At 35.9% G+C, this 22,455-nt stretch overlaps 2 protein-coding genes across 5 annotated transcripts; one reads left to right on the plus strand and one right to left on the minus strand.

The window, feature by feature from the left end:
* Positions 1-2,626: 2,626 nt before the first annotated feature.
* Positions 2,627-14,797, minus strand: LOC137399379 (uncharacterized). 4 transcript variants are annotated; one of them, XM_068085461.1, is made up of 12 exons: positions 14,663-14,797; positions 10,532-10,601; positions 9,903-9,966; positions 9,494-9,787; positions 8,864-9,055; positions 8,018-8,118; positions 7,557-7,647; positions 6,696-6,815; positions 4,725-4,830; positions 4,309-4,397; positions 3,372-3,614; positions 2,627-3,066 (listed from the first exon to the last, which is right to left on the minus strand). In XM_068085461.1, exons 3-12 carry the CDS (start codon positions 9,948-9,950, stop codon positions 3,043-3,045), a joined length of 1,308 nt encoding a protein of 435 aa, XP_067941562.1. In that variant the 5' UTR covers positions 9,951-9,966; positions 10,532-10,601; positions 14,663-14,797; the 3' UTR covers positions 2,627-3,042. The 4 variants fall into 4 exon arrangements, with proteins under 4 accessions (XP_067941562.1, XP_067941563.1, XP_067941561.1 ...); XM_068085462.1 differs by having other exon boundaries at positions 14,726-14,785; XM_068085460.1 differs by lacking the exon at positions 14,663-14,797 and adding an exon at positions 12,181-12,440.
* LOC137400375 (uncharacterized) lies at positions 12,587-20,908 on the plus strand. Its single transcript, XM_068086703.1, has 13 exons — positions 12,587-13,035; positions 13,223-13,353; positions 13,481-13,749; positions 16,248-16,322; positions 16,978-17,142; positions 17,462-17,501; positions 17,610-17,767; positions 17,968-18,141; positions 18,389-18,776; positions 19,047-19,308; positions 19,558-19,754; positions 20,137-20,226; positions 20,344-20,908. The coding sequence occupies exons 1-13, from the start codon at positions 12,905-12,907 to the stop codon at positions 20,643-20,645; spliced, it is 2,382 nt and encodes a 793-aa protein (XP_067942804.1). The 5' UTR covers positions 12,587-12,904; the 3' UTR covers positions 20,646-20,908.
* Positions 20,909-22,455: the final 1,547 nt, after the last annotated feature.

Raw genomic sequence — 22,455 nt, forward strand, 5'->3', positions numbered from 1 at the left:
CCCGGTGTTGCCTGGGTAATAAAAAGTCTAGGGACAGAAAATTGTTTTGTCCTTAACAGATAACAAAACACTTACCATTCTAACTTTCAAACTACATATCACGAGAGAAGTGTTTTTGTAGTTGAAATAAATTAGGAGAGAAAACTAAGTCTGTAAAAATTTTCAAACTTTAACAAACTGCAACTTTCAAACTTTGTATCATGAGGGAATGGTTTTGTGCAGAACAGGTTCTTTTTTTAGGATGTATTAGACAATTTGTAACTTCTGAAAATACATGTATTTAACAGATTAATAAAAAAATATGACATAATATGGTAGTATTTTGTGGTTGAAATATTATTAGAACAATGTGTGCCAAAAATGGTTGAATCAAAAATTCATATTAATAAGATAGGTTGGAAACTAACTAAGTAATAGTAGGTAACAGTGATAGGACAATGAATAATGGTTAAACTTCAAACAGATATTAAACTCAAATTATGTTTAAAAAATGCAAGTTGCAATAAAAACGATAATGTAACAAACTGTACAAACTTGTAGGTATATTGCAAACTTCAAAAGTTATACAAAGTTTATAAATGCAATAAAAGAATATAAATCTACATATATATATATATATATATATAGAACTATATTTCCCAACTAGGAGGCTTCTATCAATATATAATCTATGTTAGGAGGCTCTAAAAAATTAGGAGGCGTCCAGGGAGCCTCCTAATTCTAGCAGTGCTTATAGTGCTTAACAACCCTATAGAAGTATTTTAAACATGATTCCCATAATTGCCTTATATATCTATATTCATATATATGGAAAAGAGGAGACAAATCCAACAAAAATGTGTAATTTTCTATCAATAAATTACAAACTCTAGGAGGCTCTGATATATGGAACTAGGAGGCATATATCAATTTCAAAATATTCTTACTTTTAATTGTTTTGGTATCGTTTCAGTTAATAGCACAATCTATTTAAAAACACATTGCAATAAGCTTATGACTAAGCATCAACCAATACAAGGAATTAGCAGCTATGTCGGATACAGTCAGTTTTGCTAATATTCATGATAGCTTTATTAGATTTGAGAAATAAAGTTGTATATTAACAAACTACAATACATTACAATTTATTTGCTGACCCTCTTTATGGTTTTCAAGACTGCCATTTAAGCACTCCTTTTTTTGCAAGGTTTCTCATTGATCTGCTCTTTTTTGTGAAAATTCACAATAATTGCACATTATGGTTTCAACTGATGTTTAAGCATGGCTGTAATAAAAGTTTAAATAAGTCTATAATCAGTACAATTCATATTTTCGCTGCCGTTGCATCCAGCCACAAAATAAATCTTTTTTTGAAACTTTGCATCCGAACGCAATACCTGAGAGATGGTTTTCTAGTCGAAGAATTGATTTTTTAAATTTATTGAAGTAAAGTGGCAAAAGTATAACCACAGTATATAACAGCTAGAGAGATGTGGCTGTTATAATGTTGCTGTGGCGGTTAGGACTATTAGCTCTTCACCCATGTAGTCTACTAGAGCTTGGTAGCAGCAGAATAACTACATGTAAGGGAGCACGTCACATTTGGTAAGTTGATCATGTTATTTTAATCAATTTACAGTTTATTTACTTGAAACATACAGTTGTTGAAAAACAGTATAAATGTTATTTAATATTGAAATAGGACTAGCGTGAAAAAAGTATGTTTTAATTATTGTAGCTTTTAAGGAATGTAGCATAGAACACGTTTGATATATATTTTTACACCCGTTTATGTCATCCAACTGCTGATATTGTTCTGCATAGAAAAGTCAAGAAAGGTCAGCATTATAATACCATAAAGGAGAATATCAAAACTTTTTGTAAATCCTAATTTTGGACTTTATTATTGTTACACAAATGTTCAGTTTTGTAACATCAACACAGACACGCCAGCTGACAATTAATAGTTATTTTAGTGAATCAGTTAAGTCTCCAACTTTAATCTATTTTCAGTTATTATTATGATAATTTTTGATGCTTTTTTATAATGATAAGTGAAGTTATTAATGCGGTTCTACCAACAGTCAAAACTGTTATTAGAATAACATGATAATTATGTTATTGTATTATTGTTATCATGAATAGTGAGAGTTTGCGTATTTCAGTTATGATTTTGTAAGTGATAGTAGTACATGCATAGGCCTACACTGTAAAAAAAATCTATGCAGTATTCAATCACCTCAGATGGTCATTTTTCAATGCACCTGAAAAACTACACACTCGAAAATTATGCAATGTCCATGCGCTATTCATTCAATAAAAACACACTTCTATTCATCGTTTTATGCGATGTGCAACTAAAAATTAACGCACTGCTGATGGTCATTTTTCAAGGCAATTTCTATTCACACTGTGCATTAATCATAAAACCAAAATATGTACGCACTTAGCGTTTAAAAATTGCAGTTTTTAAACATTGACTGAGTTTTCTATACGAAGACGATTTTCACACGCTGAGTGCATTTAGCATTGCAACCTGGTTTTACACGCTTGGCGCATTATATTTTAGGGTCAAATTTGAACGCAGCAAGTGTTTACAAGTTTAATCACTTTACAAACAGCTCTGCGTTTTTTTCAGCCAAGGATATTTTTAAACAGCGAGTATATATAATTTATTATTAACATTTAATAAAAGCACTAAATAACTCGAAAAACACACACAGCATTTAATAAAAGCACTAAATAACTCGAAAAACACACACACCATTTAATAAAAGCACTAAATAACTCGAAAAACACACAGCATCTGTTTGATCAAGATCGATTTAGAATAATAATTAAAAAAAACTATCTACAATAATATAAAAGAGAGCACGATTCCATAAAATCCATTGAGTAAGCCCAAACCCCAAATCACGTAAATAATTCGCTCTAAAAGTGGTGTCACTTTGGCATACTGGATTGGAAAGGTTACTATTTCGTGTGAATTGTGTTCTATGAATTTTGTTGTTATGTTTTAGACTTATAGCGTTCCAGGCTTTGCCGGCACTTGCTTTTCTTCGCCTACTCATCGTCGGCTCGGCTTTCCTGCAAAAGAGAAAAAAAATGTTTCTATGATTTATGATAATTCCAACATGAAAAATAAACGTTAAAAATAAGACTAGGAAGACGGCAAAAAGCTCGACCAATGAGTTTAGGATATGAGTGTTCTCGGAAATTTTAGTTTCAATGATTTTACAACTGGTTGAAATCGTTTTTTGCGCCAAAAGCTACATTTTGGAGTTCTCTTCTCATGAATTATATGATAAATTGCTACCATAGAAATTCATTCGAATCCTACTTAGTTTTTCGACAGATATAAAACTAGCATAGCTGAGTCATTAGGTACTCACCCGCTTCATTTTTTCCATAAATTTGTCGACAGACAAATACTTGCTTCCCTTTCTCACGGTGCTGGAGCCCAAGAAGGTAAACTCCAGCAGCTGGCCAAACTTCTTGGCGTCGCCAAACTCGATGTCCCCAATGTAAAATACTGCCAGAAGTTTTAGCAGGACGAGAGGGTCCTCACTAACGCTTAACTTTTCCCCATCCACACAGAGTTTCCCAAATTTGAGGTGGGGAAGAGAATGGCTTACCTAAAACAGTAAAAAGTAAGTCAGATTGGAGCCGAAACCAGTCCAGCCAATTTATGACGTCAACAACATGCCTATAGAAACATCCTAATAACCTCTAACACGCTGAGTTGGAGTTGCGAACCCATAGCCGGGCTAATGTATGACGTCAACAACATTCCTATAGAAACATCCTAATAACCTCTAACACGCTGAGTTGGAGTTGCGAACCCATAGACGGGCTAATGTATGACGTTAACAACATTCCTATAGAAACATCCTAATAACCTCTAACACGCTAAGTTGGAGTTGCGAACCAATAGACGGGCTAATGTATGACGTTAACAACATTCCTATAGAAACATCCTAATAACCTCTAACACGCTAAGTTGGAGTTGCGAACCCATAGACGGGCTAATGTATGACGTTAACAACATTCCTATAGAAACATCCTAATAACCTCTAACACGCTAAGTTGGAGTTGCGAACCAATAGACGGGCTAATGTATGACGTTAACAACATTCCTATAGAAACATCCTAATAACCTCTAACACGCTGAGTTGGAGTTGCGAACCAATAGTCAGCCTAATTTATGACGTTAACAACATTCCTGTATAAACATCCTAATAACCTCTAACACGCTAAGTTGGAGTTGCGAACCAATAGTCAGCCTAATGTATGACGTTAATAAGTTACCGAACTAAGAAATCCACTCACTTTGTGTTCGGGTGTTTCGGCCAGCATCTTTTTGTCTCCAAGGCGCTTTCCAATCACGATCACCAGTTTCTCAAATCCATAATCATTCGCTGCAAACAAAGTATTTTTGTTATATTTAAACTTTTTTTGACTACACACTACCAGGTAAGACCTCCAACAATAGAGACTAGTTCTTGTTTAAGCTGCTGCACATGTAAAGCATTGGAATGGAAAATAGGGTGAGACAAACTCCGTAGATTACTATTATCGTGAGGTAAAAAGCCAGTAATACTGACTAAAATCATGGGCACCCGACTCCGACTTATATCATTTTGGCGGTTGATATTATTTTGATAATTGAGCCGTTGCTAGCGCATAAAGTAACATATTGTTCTGCAAAGAAAGTACGTAAATTTGAAGATAATAAATACACTTACGATTAGTCTCTTTTGGACATGCAGCCATGAACAAATCCTCTGCTCGCTTTCCCAACGCGTCCAAATCCAAGTCCCGATTCAGAAGGAGCTCAAGCTCAGGTATAAGCTAACAAGCAATAAAAAAATAAGCAACTTCAAAATATCGACGCTAATTTGAAAGAAGAAGACATTTTAGCAAGCGAGAAATAAAGTACAAACATTTATCTTCAATATTCTTCCTGTAGCAAATCTATAGAATTCAAGAAATATCGACATTCAGTCGACTTGCCCGTAAATAAAAACTAGTTATGACCCTCAATGAACCACTTTACTGCTCTTACATGAAGTAATTCTAAGCCCTCAACGATATAGACCTTTAACAAACTTAATACGAGTTGACAATATTATTTATATAATCAAAAAACTTTGGTGGTGAATTTTTAAAAGCTGTGGTCAGATAGATGTCCAGTCAGAAACACATATCTGACCTGACCACAACGCCGAAATTTTTTTAGAAATTCAATTATGCTGAAGCCTACTTAGATAGTAATAATTACAATGTAAAAACCTAAACGCATAGGGTCAGATGAATGAAATCGAAGCTAGAAATGTGAGTTGTCTTATATGTGTAGTTTAAACGATGGATAACTAGCAGGCATGTGATTTCCAAAATTCATTTTAGCTTGCTGACGGAAGTCGTTGACAAAGTACTTTGAGCAAAAGCCCGAGGCAGCATTTCAATCATAAAATTATGAAATAAATGTGTTTATATACTGAAGTGGATAGATAAAAATACCACCTAAGGTATACTTAAATGGTGAAGGCAATGAATAGCGTACAGTAAGCCAGCGTTCGGAGCTAATACAAAATAGCTTAAAATAAACTTTTTAGCTTATGAATCACATCCCTGACTGTGATTTGCCATAATTTGCCTGTATAATGCTAGAGGTGCAGGATTATCTCTTTGCCGGAAAACACGGCAAGGCTGTCGTGTTTTCCGGCTAGCCCTCTCCCTATTCCACCTTAGATTAAACACTGTCCTACCAGCAGGAATATGTTACAAGCCCAAACTACAATTTTATAGAAAACACATACTAACAATAATGGTTTATGCACATGGGCAAGTTGGAGTGGAATACATAATAGTAAAACAATACCTTACTCTTTCTTGAAATTTATTCCTTTGATTTTGGGCCCAAACATATTTATTTTTAAAAAATAGCCAACAAATCTAGACTTCATAACTTTTTGCTCATAAATTTTCAGAAATTGCTTATTACTAAGAAAACAGGCTAGGAATTCTGACTTAGAGAAGGTATGCCATACATTTTCAGTGAAAACATAGTTCAAAGTCTATGCCAAAGACATATTTGGGAGTAGAGTGCTGAAGATTTTTTAGAAGACCATAAAGTTATCCTCTGATTATGGAGAAGAAAACTCCTAATAGATAGGCAGTAAGTCTGCTCAGTGGTAGGATTACGTTCAATGCTGCGCCAGAATAGTGCTAAATAAAAACTTGGCAATCGTTTAATCCAGTGGCCAGATAGGACAGGCAACTGCCGAAATTGACCATAATCCGGCAAGTCATCCATCGTTTAAACTATAAATTACTGTGCACATATTATAAATTCCCTCCATAGAGAGAAACTAACTGGAATTTTCCCCTTGCAATGAATTTCAGTTCAACTCGGTCTCCAATAATATATAACATTTAAAGTTTCAGTTAATCCCAAGACTAAGACATTATTCTTTGAGAAACTATAAAGAGTGACGAGTCTAGTCAAGTTTATTTAAAATTGTGCTTTGGAAGTAGGTAGCCATCTTCAGCTCATGCAAATTGGTATTCGGTGCAGGTTGTATTGCAAAGACTTCGCTTGTAGCTTTTTAATATCAATCCACTAAAACACTACGTGAGACCTGGGCTCAAAATAGGATACTGGGAGAATGGGCAAAATTTTGAAAGTTCATGTTATTTTGGAGAGTAATACTTACAAAAGCCTCCTGTCCATAAATTGGCCACTCAACAACCATGCCACTCCAACCATCTTTCATGTTCTTAAAAGCCTCTTTCCTAATAGACAATGATGGACGAAGCATCTCCTTTACCGCACTCTGCAATATGAAGACTGATTATAGAGTTCTTATAGTTTACTGTGGTTAAAGTTAGGGCATCATCAACGAAAACTACAAATTTTATTCAACTTGCTATAAAGGGTGAAAAGTTACCATAAAAATTTCAACAATAATCAAGTTTAGCCGTGCCATCAGGGAGTATATAACTGGTTACATAATAGATTGTTAGAAAAATGTCCACCTTTTCAAAGAAGTGGAACCCTAAAAGCCGTGACACTGACACTCCATGCCTCATTATAATATTATTCGAAACGCGACTGTCAGTGAATGCTGCCATTAGAAATATAAGCAAATCTTTAATTTAGAAGCGATTTTGGCGGCGACAAAGTGGAGCCCGATCATTAGCAACAATGATGTATAACAAGAATGGTAATACCACAACAAAAATTACTTGAAACATTTAGCGGATGAAACAAAAGGCGCTCGAAAGGCTGTTGCATAATCAAGACTCCCTCATATATTTTAAAAACACAATAAAGCAAGCTGCACACACCTAAGAGATCTACTGAAAGCAACACAAGATGTTGGTTATAAATTAGTACCACTAGCCTAGATCAAATTTGTGATCCTCATTGTCTGCGTTGGAGTTGCACCCACTATAAGCGGCTACTTCGATCTTATTTTATAGTGGGGGTAACTCCAACGCAGACAATGAGGATCACAAATTTTTATCTACCGCTAGCCCCTGATACTCTTATTGAGTAAACTATGCTACCTTACCTGTGGAATTGTGTCAAGATTTTGAACCCGCAAATTCCTCTTTTCCTTGCTCGGAGAAACCACTAGTGCCTCTGCCCTCACCACTATATCCCTGTAAGAAATTAAAAGATGAAAATTATGGCTACAGAAGACAAAGTGTTTGTCGCATTTTTATGAGTTATATGAGTAGAAATCTTATGAAACATTGAGATGTCTATTTGTCCTTGCAAAGGGAGGGGGATGTGCGGATAATAGATTACAATGATTCACTTCAAACAAAGATCAAAAGCATAACATACATAAAAAACATATTATAATGCTTATAACATACATAAACATACAATATTATAATGCTTATCATCAAAACCTAAGACGTCAATATAAATTGCGATTCTGATTGACTATTCATCTCAAACGGTAAATTTTAAATTATTTTTATGACGTCAACAATAAAGAGGAGAATTAACAAGTAAAATACGAACCCGGTGACCGAAGCAGCAGGTTCTTGATCGAGTTTTTGTTTTTTCGCATAGTAGCTTCTTTTGTTTCTTACGCTGCAAGATAACTGTCTTTTGAAAACCTTCTACAAGCAAAGAATGTAGATCCTGATAAACTATAGATGCGCAAAAAAATAGTATGATTACAAAACTAAAAAGGGAGTATAAAAATATCATATGTGTATAGATTAGCTAGCATGAAAACCAGAGAGAGTTGCTCAGTTCTAGTCCATCAGACAGAATATTTTCCAATCATCTTGAAACAAATTTAAAGTTTACCCAGCTTTGGACTCTTGCAATGGTGGTTATGCAAATCAACGCTAGATTACACTGGCTCATAGCGTTTACTATGATAGTAAAAAAATAAAGCTAACCCTTCATTCCTAATATAAAGCTGAAATGAAGCTATGCCTCCCCAAACAACAATTAGAAGCTCAATCATTTCAGTTTCAGTTGCATAAATATCAACGGAAGGGCTTACATTTTCTGGATCACTTATTACACTTCTCATAATAAATATGAAAATATCACTCAATAGCCCATATTAACATTCATAGTGAATGCATGAAAATAAATGACAGAGTAGACAACTCCGACAGGTATTTAACAAGCATTAGGTATCTCTCTCCCTCCCTGAGAGGGTCAAATGCTTAGAAAATTTCTACATACACGAAATAACCCTTGATGGATAACGGATATGATGTAAGTTTCTGTATAATAAATTGTGGAAAGCTGCACGCCAATGCCAAGTATTGCTAAATGAATCTGCAGGACAGTAGGCTACATGCCCGGTAGTAAGTAGACCTATTCACGATTATAAAAAAAACTCACGTAGCAATCCTTATCTTCGGTATAGCTAGCGTCTTTGAAGATGTCACTCTTATCTGGAAATTGCCTCAGGACTTTTAGTACCACACTATCGTAGTTGGGTCTGCTGTGACTATGGGACCAATTAGCTTCCCCAATCGCCTGTACAACCATTTTCCTGGTCTCTCGTCCAGTAAATTGAGGTACATTGAGCTCCTATAAAACAATAAAACTGAGTTCTTACTTACTATAGGGAAAAGCCATAGTGTATATTAACTTTTAAGGCAAATTACTTAATTAATTGCCTAAGGCGGAGTTTTTCTCATAGACAGAAAATACTGCAGTGTAAAATGCATAGTGTCTGCTCGAACGATAAAGTGTGACTACCAAGAGTTGCCCATTACAAGCGCTTTCAATCAAGGCTAACCTACTAAGATTCAACAATTCAAACAGCACCATACTTAGCAGGTCTAATGTACGTAAAAATTTACATTACAAATTTAAGTTGTGCAATCAATTCAACATTATCGACAGCCAAAGAACAGCCAACGAATTTAGACAGGTCGACAGGATTTATTTTCTCTAGCTAACCTCAATAAATATTAACAACAGCAACAACAACAACATAATTTACAGTATATTGCTGTTACTCACTCGCATAAACAATGGAGAGCTAGAGGGTGTTGAAACAGTCGCCTCAGCAGTGGCAGAGGCTGAAGCAATAGGTTCGGCGGCAGGTGATCCTGAAATAGCGGAAACAGCAGAGGAAGGTGTTGAAACCGCAGGTCTAGGTGTGGTAACCACAGGTCTAGGTGTGGTAACCACAGGTCTAGGTGTGGCCGGCATGGAAGCAGGTGGTGATGCGACCGCAGCGCCGAGTGTTGAAGCAGTTTCATTAGGTGTTGGTAGTGTAAGCGCAACAGAGGGGGCAGCACTTGGTAAGTTATTCTGAAAATGCAAAGACCAATAATAGAGGCGCCTCCGATATAAATGATATGCATAAAACTATTATACTCAACAATAATCAAGCTAAATTTTGCTAAAAGAAGAACGTAAAATTTACCTTTTGAACACTTTTGACAAGCTCTTTGAGTCTTCGTAGGTATTTCATACATTTCCCCAGAGAGCTATAAGGAAAGTTCACATACTTAACATAATGCCATAGTAATACTTACTAGTAAAGTTTACAGCATAGGTAAATGTAAATCCAAAACTGGCCATTTCAGAATGTCTTTTTGGATCCACATAAAAACGTAACGCAATGCAATCATAAGCAATTCTTAGCCAATTCTTAATTCTTCCTGTCATACAAGTTAAAATGGCGAACAAAAATGATTGACATTGCTAAAGCCTAAAACAAATTGCAAACCCTAGCTATCAACTAATCCATTTGGGGAGGTAATGTAGTTGATCTTTGTTCTTCGCCTAGACAGTATTTTTGTACTCCTTGGCAATAAGAACTCCTTGGCAAAAAGAAGCTGAGTTGCAAGTAGGCCTAATTTCTATTTGAACCACAGGCCGGCCAAGGTGTTTGGTAGCGCTCGGACGGTGGTGCTCGCCCGAGCACCACCGCCCGAGCGCTACCGAACACGTTGGCCGGCCTGTGATTTGAACAACCAACTGGCGGAGGTTATAACATAGACATGAATACCATGATCGCGTAGTCTATCAGACCAAACAAAGACAACTCACCCAACACCAAGCTGCTGAAGCTGCTCTGGTTGCAAGTCAGGTATCACTTCTTCATCAAGGATATCATTATCTAAAATGAATTCATAAAAAAATCAAACCATACCAGTCTTGTTGGAGGAAAATAATTCCTAGTGAGTTAACTTATATCCTTAATTAGAGAGAGCAGTAGCAGCAGCCCCCACAGACTCACAGAGTTAGAGTTGAATTCAAAGTTACAAAAAAATAGTGACAACCTAATCATTCCAACTTAATTCTAAATCATTGATTTGGGCACCAATGTTGAAGAACCTTTGAATACTCATTGTGGCTTCAATTAGCTCGTTAGAATATTCTTAGCCAATAGCGTATCTGGTAACAAATCTATGCTCATACAGTGAGTCAAGTATTTCATTTATTTGTATAACTTGACAACCATACAACCATACAACCATAAAGTGACACTAATGAGTAACTGAAGGTGCAACTTTTTTGTGATTACAGCTGTCAGAATTTAGTTGCCTTAGTTGGAGTAAAAGTTAAAAGTTAATGAAAGAAAATATTGAAATATAATTCCGACTTAGCAGCCTAGTACTACTAGGCTACTAAGTCTTAATTATATTTCAATCTTTTCTAGGCTAGTAGTAGTACCACAGCCACCCAGGCACAAATGGATGGTGGGGTGGGTGGCTGTGGCTGTGGCTAGTACTAGTAGTCAACAAGATAGTGTAAAAATTAATTATTCAAATGCTGGCTGGCTGCACCAAGGAGTTGGCTACACAAATGTATTTAAGGGTAAGAACACAAGATTTGAAACGAATGATGTTGGAAGTGTGGTGATTGTAAAGATTACTTCTTTCTTTGGCCTTCTTTCTATTCTCTGTTTAGTAGGCTTACATAGGCATTGTGTTTTATACCTTTGAAATTTTAACTACTCTATGGCCTAAACAAGAAATTTTAATTACTCTATAACCCAGGCTTGAATTGTGTCGGCAGTAATCTTTTCTCAATTGAAAACCTCTGAATGTTCTTACAAACAAAATTTCCTTCATGACTTCTATCAAAGACTAAAGAGTTGTATGTGGGATACATACAACTCCTTGCTCCTATCAATATGTCTGTTGCGTTGCATAGGCCTGCATCAAGAACTCCCTGCATGCATATAGCTATCTATTTAATTATGATAAATAATATTCATTCATTGCATATAAATAGGTACGCTTTAGATCTTCTACTGTTCGGGTGACTGCTCTCAAACATACTACTTTATGTAGCGATTAGGCCTCTCTCACAAAAGTAAAAAATATTATTGTTTCATGTTTTCTATAAAAAGGGATTGTAAATTAAAAGAAAGTTGAAACTTGACTTAATAAAGCGAAGAGCCTTTTAATTTAGGTTGATTTCAAGGTCTTGATTTCAATTCAGAAACTTAGGCCTACACCTTTCATTTGTCTAATCCTAGATAGTTGTGATTTTGATTCTGATGATGATTACCCGTTGGGTATGAAACTACTAGTAATAAAATGTTTTAAACGAATTCTATTTTAATATATTTTACGCTTTGTTCAACATTGGGCACTTTAGTAGATGCCTACTTCCAAAGTATATAAAATAAAAATTATCTCGTTGAATTTTAGTGATCAAGTCAAACTATAAATGTAGCGTATACTCACCAAGTAATATTTCGTATGCCGCTGTATCGCCTATCTCTTCAAAAAGGGTTTTGAATTGTTCCATTATTGCAGAAAGTTTGTAACGGCTATTGCTAAAAATCTTAGCCCAACGGATTCAAACGCCAAAGTACTGTAGGTTCAACGGTTACGATACAGTATTCTGACTTGAAATGAACCAACTACACCAAAATTATAGTATTCTCTCTTCATAGCCAAGCCTACTATATTTTATTGGACAAGCTTTCAGCCTAAACAATGACTGCATTGCTATTGGTCTATTGCAACCAATCACATTGTTATTGTCTTGCCTATGATAACCCTTGATAATAAGTTTTATCTGAGTTTTTAGATTAGTCCATAAAAAATGGTAGATTGCTTTTGCAATTTTAAAACTTGTTTTAGGACATGTTGTTGACGATACTGCTGTTGAATATATTTCTGCGAACCCGAATCCTGGATCTTGTGGAGGCCCAGTGGACTTTCACTTCAAACTGCCCTATCTTGTACCGAATTCCGACTTAGGCAAGAAATTGTATAGGATATATGTTGGATTTTTGTAATAAGTGTTCTAATATGCCAATTTTCTTTCTGAACAGATCAGACTATAGGGATATTTTGATATTATTTTGTTATTTCAACAAAGTGTCCTCTGAAATGTTAGTAACACTTGCTCTCATTGAGCCATTGGTATTTTGAATAATTGTTAATATTCCAATTTTAGGAAATGCTTTATAGCTGTTCCATATGTGGATTTTCTCACAATTCAAATAAAGTCTTCACTCTCCATGTCATCCGAGTTCATAAACATGATCCAAGGTTTCGGATAACATGTTTCTGCGGCATGAGTTACGGAAGGTATGATATGAAGTTGGCCCTAAAGTCCTATTTGGTATTTTTAAATCTGGCTAATAAATGTCATGTCATATGATAAGGGTTCTGTTTTGAAATTGAGCTAACCATAATGTAAAAGCCCCATTGGAATCAATTTGCCTGATAGGTTGTCAATTTAAAATACACTGAATGGTAGTTGCTTGTTTTACAGCTATCTCAGTTATAGAAGGCACGTTCGTAGGAAACACAAGGACACTGAAACTCATATTGAATCAATGCCTTTAGAACCAGTTGTAGAGCCAGTTTTAGACCCAGATCCGCAATCTCCTCATCATCGTAACAGTAAGTATAAACTCATTATCAGGAAATTCAGACACTATTGGCACATTCTTCCTAAAATTATATTTTTCTCAAAATGGACATGCCAGTCAACAATAAAACGCAATCTTATTCTTGTTAATTGTTTCAGATGAGCAAACTGTTAGACCTCCTTCACTGGAGAAGAACTGTGCCAAATTTATGCTAAGTCTTGCAACAAGTAATATTCCCAATGTACACATTGAAAAGATTGGTTCCACTGTCACTGAGCTGTTGAATGAACAGAAACGATTGTTAACGGATACAGTGCAAAAAGAACATGGAATAGATGTTGGCGGTTTATTCCCCTGTCATGGATTCACGCGTCTAGCCACTCAACACACTAGAATGCGATACTTTAAAGAGAAGTTCAACCTAATTGTGAGTTCTTAATGTGTTTGTACTAAAAAAAGTCAAATTTTAGTTGACACACTGAATCAAAAAAATTATCTAGCTGTTTGCTGCCTATAATCTAAGAATACAAAGCAAATTCGGAAAAGATGCTGATCAAATCCTTAATATTTTTAAACTAAAGAGTATAATATAGGCCTATAATTCTTCTTGCGTTAACTCTTGGGAGTTTTTAAAAGATTACGATCACTCAGTGTTTCATTTTAGTTAACCCTTTCAGCCCTAATTATTTTCCAGTTGAGTGCCCCCCTGGCCTAATTAATTTTTCACACTCAATATTTAATAAAGTGAGGTGTGTTAGATTGAGCATAAATAAAGCTGCGTTCAAGATAAATGAAAATAGTTTTTTGTAACTTGTTGGTAACATTCTTAGCTACATTTTGATACTAACATATACACATTAGGTTAATCTATATAGGATGTTATTGATAAGATTCAAATCAATACATTTTTTGGAAATCGAAAAGTCTAAGTTTGGCTGCTACTACAAGTCAGCTTTTTGGTTGATAACACTTCAGTAACATATTAGGATAACAAGAAAAGGTGTTATCATCAAGTTGCAAAAAAAAATTTGGAGTTCTAACCAATAGAACTGAAATTATGAGCCTATACGCAATATTATGGCATAATGTAGTTTCCGTTCCATTGTTCAATCAATTGGTATATAAGGTCTATATATCATATTTACATTCTATAAGGACAACATTTATTGCAGTTATGATAATAAACACGAGATGCAAACAACTGGAGTACAAAACTAATATAATGTATCGTTTTTATCAACTAAAATTGTGAAAAGATTTGTCAAATAAAATTTTTTTATTCGAAAAATTTAAAAGTTATAACTATTTAGTAATTTTGATGTTGTGCAATTGAAACCCACTTTGTGCTACTAATAAACGGTCATAGTGTTGTTGTAGATCACTGTCACTGCTAAATTCTTCACCTGAACTAATTATTACGTTAGATTGTAAGATTTAGCCGTTGTCTTTCGGCAAACGCATTCAATATGGCGACCTCCAGAGTTGAAGTTTGAAATCTATCACAGGATTTGCCTAGTAAAATGCTTTTATCCAACCACATTTCTGGTATCAAAACAATCCTCAGACTGTTATCTTTCGAAATAAAGCTATAAAAAAACGATAAACACAAAAGGAGTATCAATAAAGTTACTCAGAAAGTGTCCCGAAAGTGTTGGCTTCAGGCCCAAGTGTGAACAACTTCTCCCGAAATAGTTGGCATCAGGGGTGAGAGGGTTAATGCTTTAGTGTCACAGAGTCCATGGACGTATATTAGCATCCATGAGTTACGAGTTTTCGTGTTGAAATCTCTAGTGTGATAATTGTAATGTAAACAAAAGAACAATGCTGTGACTGTGAATCATAATCATAGTAATAAAGGGTTATCTATGCAGTGAATTTAAAAATTAGCATGATATTTATGCCATAATATATATTAATTATGGCAAAATAGTGAGAATAAGGGCTCATTCTTGATCAATCTTTTCAAACTAGTGTGTTGAAAATTGCTGAATATAGCCCCTGTCACGGAGTGATAGCAAATATGTAATATAAAAAGTCAATGCAGTCCTGGGGCATATTAAAAAATATATTTGACCCACTAGTTATCCTGAATGATTGAGGCCGCGCAGCGGCTGAGGGAGCGCGCTGGCGGAGAGGGTCCGGGAGGGGCGCCCGAGCGCCCTTCCAGTGGGGGGTCCGGGGGTCACACCCGGAAAATTTTTTTCTAAAATGGTGAACATTTACAGCATTTCAGAGCGTTTTGCAAGATTCTACTGAGTCCACAAATAACCAAAATTCGAACATAATATATAATATAAAACAGTCAAAAGTTAAAAGCGAGTACGTATAAAACTACAAATGTATTTCGTATGGTCAAAAACTAGATTTTATATCAAGTTTTTAACCATACAAAACAGATTTGTAGTTGTATATGTACTCGCTTTTAACTTTTGACGATTTTATATTATTTTAGCTCCCAATACCTATATACTATATATCTATATGTCAGTGTATTATGATGGCGCTAGAGATTTAAACAAAACTAACTAATGTCGATTGGCTCAATGACAGCAACATGTTATCTCATAATCTCCTTTGTGATCTTTACTAGATTTAATCATGTTAAGGCAATACAAAGAGGTACTGTTATGTTATGCAATAATACATGATCTCACTAATGAGTTTTGGTTATTTGACCCACTAGTGAAATTTTCACTCACGAAAACTCGTAACTCAAATACTGCCCTGTCAAATACGCCCCTGAATTGCAGTCAATTGACAATATTCACATTAGATCACTTGCCTTGGAACCATTGGGGTGTTTAGAGAAATAAAGATATGATAAAAGCCTGTTTGGAAATAAGCCTCTTTCGTTTGAATTTTCCTTAAAGTGTACACCAACCAATTAATTGTATCCTAACCTAAATGTCGTGTTGTGGCTTGTAGGAATCGACTCCAATTCGCTACAACAACACCGCTAGAAGACCATTTTACTATGTATCCGTACTATCAACTCTCCAGGTAAATACTTGTGCGCTTAATAACTGCAAACATGCAAGATAACTTCTGAGAGAAAATATATGAAAAAGGTTGTCAAATGTGCTGCGCTTGTCATAGTTCTGCGATTTCAATAAGAATTGATTCCTGCTAATTACCGTTAGTGAACTGGCTATGGACAAGTAATTTTTTCAGGATTAGCTCTTTAAATTTTTTTCAGTGACACAGCTAAGTTAGTGTAACAAGTTAGGTTCCCTAGGTTGATAGTTGGTCTACAGTTAGTGAGTTTATTTATAGTGACTTATTTTGCTAATTGGCTTGGCCATGTTCCCATTGTACTGAACATATCTTTATTTCAGACCATTTGTAAACCTAATTTGCTAATGATTATGTAAACAAAGAGCGCCTTAGCTGTTCCCATCAACAATATAGCAATGAACAATAAAGCACTTGTCACCCTGAAGAGTTGCTCTAATTTATCAGACAAATATAAACATCACACAATAGGGTTCCATGAGGAAATTGAGTCATCTTTGACTAGAAACACAACATTGTCGACCAACTATCATCACCTCATGGAACCTAACTAAATGCTAAAAGTACAACCAACATTTTGCTTTCAAAATTATGCAAAAAAGCTTTAGTCTATGTTCTCATGTATTCATTCATCTGTTTGCAGATAATGTTAGATAGTCCAGAAATCCGGAATGTAGTACAGTTTCCAATATTCTCTCCAGATGGGGCAATCAAAGACTGCATAGATGCTGATTATGCACAGAATTCTGACTTTTTTGCTGACGGGCAAAAGATAATGGTAGCAGCCTATTATGATGATATTGAAGTGGTATGTCAGCTCAAATAAAAGTGTGTTGATTTAAGGATCATAAAGCCCTTCAACTATGCTACACAAAACTTATTGGCGACTACTGCCTTCTCAAATTTAAGTGCTCATCTAACACAGAAGAATTGGGCATAATTCTGCGTAGGCCTATAAATAAATTTACCATTTATGTTTCGGTTGTGTCAACATGCAGATGTTCAGGTCCCATCACTGACCGTCGTACATGGCTTTTCAAATACTCAATAGTTTTCATTTTTGTTGATCCTTATCACATGCGTTGGTTTGAGGTCATATTCTTTTGATAATCGTCATATTTTTCTAGGTGAATCCAATTGGCTCCAAAAGAAAAAAGCACAAGATAGGTAAAGTGGAATTTTGCTGCATGTTTTCAGGAACAGAATTTCGTGGTTTTACAATATTTGTTTTTTTTTAAACAGCATATCTCACACTGTTGTGTTTTTCATGGTTAGCTCTTTTCTATTGGACGTTACTGAATGTCCCGCCTCAGCACAGATTCCAATTGAAATTCATACACCTGTTTGCTGTGGCATACTCTGCTGACGTTAAGGAATATGGAGTCCAAGCTATCCTTCTAAAGTTTGCCGAGGAAATTAATGTACTCAAGAAGGTAATCATAATATTCTTATAGTAATAGGTTAGCTTTGAAAACCGGAGCTAGAGCCTGGCAATGAATCTAAACTTCAAGTTATTTGACCTCTTTTCTGGCTAGTGAAAGAGTTTCTTTATGAAAAGTCTATGATCGAAAATGTATTTTATTCCATTGTTTGAAAAGGATAAAACAGTAAAGATTCTATGTCTTTTATTCAGGATGGTATTGAAGTTGTGAATCGGGACGGAAAGGACATCTATAAAGGATCTTTGCTTTTTTTTATTGGCGACACTCCAGCAGCCAATATGGTAGCAGGGTTTAAAGAAGGAGTGGGAGGGGCAGCCATGAAATGTCGGACGTGTTATGGTAGCTCACAAGAGATTATCCAACAGGTTTGTGTGTTATGGTATACAGTTTATTGCAGAAGTGTGCTTGTTGTGTTAACTTTTTTAGTTATGCACTTATCATAAGACTTTTATCTTGAATAGAAGCTATTCCGTGCGCTGAATCAGGGATTATGTTAATGCTGTCGCACGTCGCTACTAGTGTGTGGTTGCTAAGTTTCTGAATTTCTAGTTCTTTTCGTCAGTGTGATGCGAAACTTTGTATTGCTTTCTATTGCTTTTAAACATGCTACAGTTTAACCACACGGAGTTTAGACTGAGAGACATAGAGAGTCACCGTCGCCACTGTCTCCTTCTCGGTCCAGAGATGCCTGCTCGGCAGCGTGTAGAATACTCAAAGCGATACGGAATCAACTCGCTATCCATATTAGATAAGATCGATGGATTTGATGTTTGCCAATGCATTCCTGTTGACATTATGCATATTGTGTGCGAAGGAACTCTTCCTTATGCCATAAAGGGGTTCGTATCTAGGCTACTGGAAAACCGAATAATTTCTATATCGTCATTGAATGAACACATCAAAAACTTTCCATACAGAGGAGACGACAAGAAAAATGCACCCAGTAGCTTGGAAAGATCTTGCTTCAATGGACTAGACACCGGAAAAATTGGTCAATCTGGTTCGTATTCAGCCTACTGCAGTTGAATACGTTTTTGTTTGATTTCGACAGTCAATGAGGAATGCTAATGATCTAAATTCTAAACTGGTGATTTGTGGAGCGACTTTCCCAATCTAAACCACTACAATATTTTAGCATTTTTTTAAAGTCCTATTATGTTTGTTGCTTCGTGTAAGAAATAAGGTAAAATAGTTTTTCAAATTTTGATATATTTTTCCTTTTCACGCAACTTATGCTTTTTGTAGATCTAATCTATAACTCTTTTTTCAGCAACTCAAACTATCTGTTTGGGCTTTCTTCTACCTTTAATACTGGCTGGCCACAATATTGAAGAGATTCCAGAATACAGACTGCTGTTGATGATGGTTGAAATTACCTCCGTTCTGTTGGCATATTCGTTCAACAAAGACCAGATTACAACCGCCGCAACGCTAATAAAATTATACCTAGAAACCTGGGTGACCGTATATGGAGCTCACACCATTACTCCCAAGATGCATTACTTGGTACACATCCCCTACTACATAGTGAAGTGAGTTCTCAGGCAAAAACTCTATAATTTTATCAGGCCAGTATAAATATATATAGCATGATTCATGTCATTCCAATTTAATGGCAAGCGGTCCGCTGGCTGCGGTATGTCGGTTGGTTCAGCATCCCACTTTACAGTGATGTTTTTTTTAAAAGTATGTCTCAATCTCAAGCATTATTTTACTATGTAATTATCAGTTGTCACATAAAAACTTTAAACTTCATGTAACTTTATGTAACTGTTTACCAGATTTGGTCTTCCAAGAGGAACCTGGTGCTTAAGGATGGAGGCTAAACATGCGTTCTTCAAATCATTACGCATGAGAAACTTTAAGAATGTGCCGCTAAGTCTAAGTAACAGACACCAACTCGAGTTTTGCCATGATTGGGCAGATGCCAATGTGCATGGCGTATTGCATCACAACAATGCCAAAACCAAGGGCGCACGTAAGTATTGCAGTGGCTGATATCTCAATAGTGTTCGAGTAACGGAGTTGGTGCGTGCATGGAAATATGTTAGTTTACTGAACATTTCTAGAAATTGGGGTACTCTTTTGAGGTATTGTCTGAAGACTTTGGAGTCATTTTGTTATCAGAGTACTCCTCTATCGGAGTACTGGCTTTTCGGTCACCATGTGCAGTAGTCATAGGCTTTCCTGATAGTTCTCATGCATCGAGTTTTGAAATCGCTGCTTTACAGTAACGTGTTCTGAGGAATCATCCACTTGGTTTTTGTCACCTGAGACAGATAGCTGTTGTTAAATGCTATGGCTAATTTCTGCTCTAACTTATCGAACAGGCTTTGAGTAAGATAATTTTTTCTTGATAGGCACCGCTGAAGACAGTCCTGAACCACCTGAGCACATCCAGGAGAGTTTGGGAGATTGCACACAATGCTGCAACACCATCACAATATCTGGTAAGTAATGGGATACGCTGTAAGTAAGCTCTATTGAACTGTTATTGTTATTCAATCACTTATTTATAAACAAATCTTCAAAACACAAAGATTATTCTACACTGTCTTGCTTTGTAGGTTTTAGATATAGCATTGGGGACGCCTTTCGTCTAGCTAGCGATACCTATGGAGTAATTCTGCAAATAGTGGCTAACAATGACTATATTACAGCCTTTCTACTAGAAGAATATAAAGCAGAATGGTTTGAAGCTCGGCTCTTCGCTCACAAATTGCAATGTACCGGAAATTTTGTTTGGCGGCTGGTATCTAGTCTACCCCACCACCATCCATTATATGTATATAAACTGCCGCCATTTCAACCCGCTTGTTATATTCAGCCAAGGTATTTTTCTGATCCTGAATTTGTTGATACCGTATGATCCGGTTTTGAGCGCCCCTTTTCCTGTAGAGACGGATAATACTTTGAGCTGTGGTAAATTGTCTTGTTGAATGCTTTTAAGTTTTTATACATTTTGATTAGTGTTATAAAAATCTTTTGTAATTAATTTCCGTCGATTCTGGTAGGGAGGCCTACTGTTTTAAAGCCAGATGTCGTAGCTTTATATTTTTATTTTACCTAGTGGGCATGAGAGTATTGTCTAGGTTTTGGTTCAGCTTGAAATATATTATATTGACCTTGTCATTCACTTTACTTCCCAGAGATTTTCATGTTTCTATGTTGAAAGGTTCAGTTCAACGTACGGAAAACTTGTATGCCTACCCCATTCTGATACTTATTGTCAAAGAAAGACGCTCTCACCATGCTTGAGGAAACATGTTGAAGCGAAAAATACTGACCACAAAAGATCTAACAAAAGACCAGCTCAAACACTACATATTTTCAGACCCTGTTTTAACAATCTTGAGGCATCTTTAAAAGTAACTATCTAGGGTACATGATTGGGCAGTGCAAGTAGGCTGAATGTAGTGTGTGCACCTCATAACAGGACAGGGTATTTGAATTTCTAACAATGAACACAATAAGTTCCAAAATTCCCATTGTGGGAGAACAAAGGAACCCTCTTTGTTTAGTAGGCAAGGCAAGGGCAAGGCATATTTCTCCCTTAGGTCTTAGCCAATGTTGCCTAATGCCCTCTAAAATACATTTTGCCCTTTACTTTTCAGCTTGCTATTGAGTTCACAAAACTTTTGGCGCTCTTTTTTTCTAAACATCCTGAATCAAATTCGGTACACTTACTCTGCTGTAGCGGGCCGCAGTTGTTTTATATTAGCAGAGGATTGAAGATTTTAAGAAAGGTTCTTTAAATTGGGCTGTGGTGTGGCTAAAATTTGCATGGTCATTTCGTAGATAATGGGTAAGACCCCTTTCTGTGGGATACCCATGTCACAAGTATTTATGCCGACTTAGTGAACATTCTGGCCCATTGTGAAATCACACACTCTCACTTCACAACCAAGCGATTCGAAATGAGTCATTTTTATTTTTCTCCCCCCCCCACCCACCCCTTCTGTGCAACTTATTGTATTCACTGTCAACAAATCAAGTTTGCTTCATACTATAGCCTATCCTACTAACACCCTAGCTGTGTGACTTTTCCATCATCCGTACTGCTGTGCTAATAACAACCCATCATATAGAGTAGTCGATTACGACCTGATGGTTGATTCACAGCACAGCCTGCTTTAGATTCCTATTTTCATGGGCGACTTCTTGTCCATATTTGAATGATACTTTTTGTATTATGACCCATGGCCTAAAAGGTATCTAAGAAATAGCCGATGGTCTAGCTATATTGCGATTGTGTCAAAGCTATGTAGAAAATGTCCGCAATGGAAAATGTCAGCAGCGGCTGCTGTGAGTGAAGGAAATTCTATGACCAAGATTGAACTGTTTTGGTTTAACATAATTTTATGGTCTTTTATATATACCTTTAGAAAGGGTTATGACTGAGTGGTTAATAGTTTAATCAGCAGGGTTAGGCATGAGGCAATACACAGCAATACACAGCAACATCAATACCCCGAGATATTTTCAAAGGAGATAAACTCGGCATAGGTGCATTCCCTGGCCCTGATTTGTAATCAGTTATTTGTGTTGTTCCTTTTTGTTGCTATTAGATCTTTCACAAAACATTTTACGACAAAGAGATCTGGATCATACAGTGATGTTTTCTATCTATTTTTATTGATATACATGTACAGTTCATTATTTTGCTGAAAAATTCTTGT

The sequence above is a fragment of the Watersipora subatra genome, chromosome 7 (genome assembly GCF_963576615.1).
Source record: "Watersipora subatra chromosome 7, tzWatSuba1.1, whole genome shotgun sequence".
NCBI classification, from domain to species: Eukaryota; Metazoa; Bryozoa; class Gymnolaemata; order Cheilostomatida; family Watersiporidae; genus Watersipora; species Watersipora subatra.

Excerpts from the sequence above, each read along its gene's own strand:
- LOC137399379 (XM_068085460.1), bottom strand. The coding sequence starts at position 12,244 with ATGGAACAATTCAAAACCCTTTTTGAAGAGATAGGCGATACAGCGGCA. Across the intron at positions 9,788-9,902 it reads TTGTCAAAAGTGTTCAAAAG|AATAACTTACCAAGTGCTGC; the intron begins GTAAATTTTACG and ends TTGCATTTTCAG. Across the intron at positions 6,816-7,556 it reads ATCTTGACACAATTCCACAG|AGTGCGGTAAAGGAGATGCT; the intron begins GTAAGGTAGCAT and ends TTCATATTGCAG.
- LOC137400375 (XM_068086703.1), top strand. The coding sequence starts at position 12,905 with ATGCTTTATAGCTGTTCCATATGTGGATTTTCTCACAATTCAAATAAA. Across the intron at positions 13,036-13,222 it reads TGCGGCATGAGTTACGGAAG|CTATCTCAGTTATAGAAGGC; the intron begins GTATGATATGAA and ends CTTGTTTTACAG. Across the intron at positions 18,777-19,046 it reads CGGAAAAATTGGTCAATCTG|CAACTCAAACTATCTGTTTG; the intron begins GTTCGTATTCAG and ends CTCTTTTTTCAG.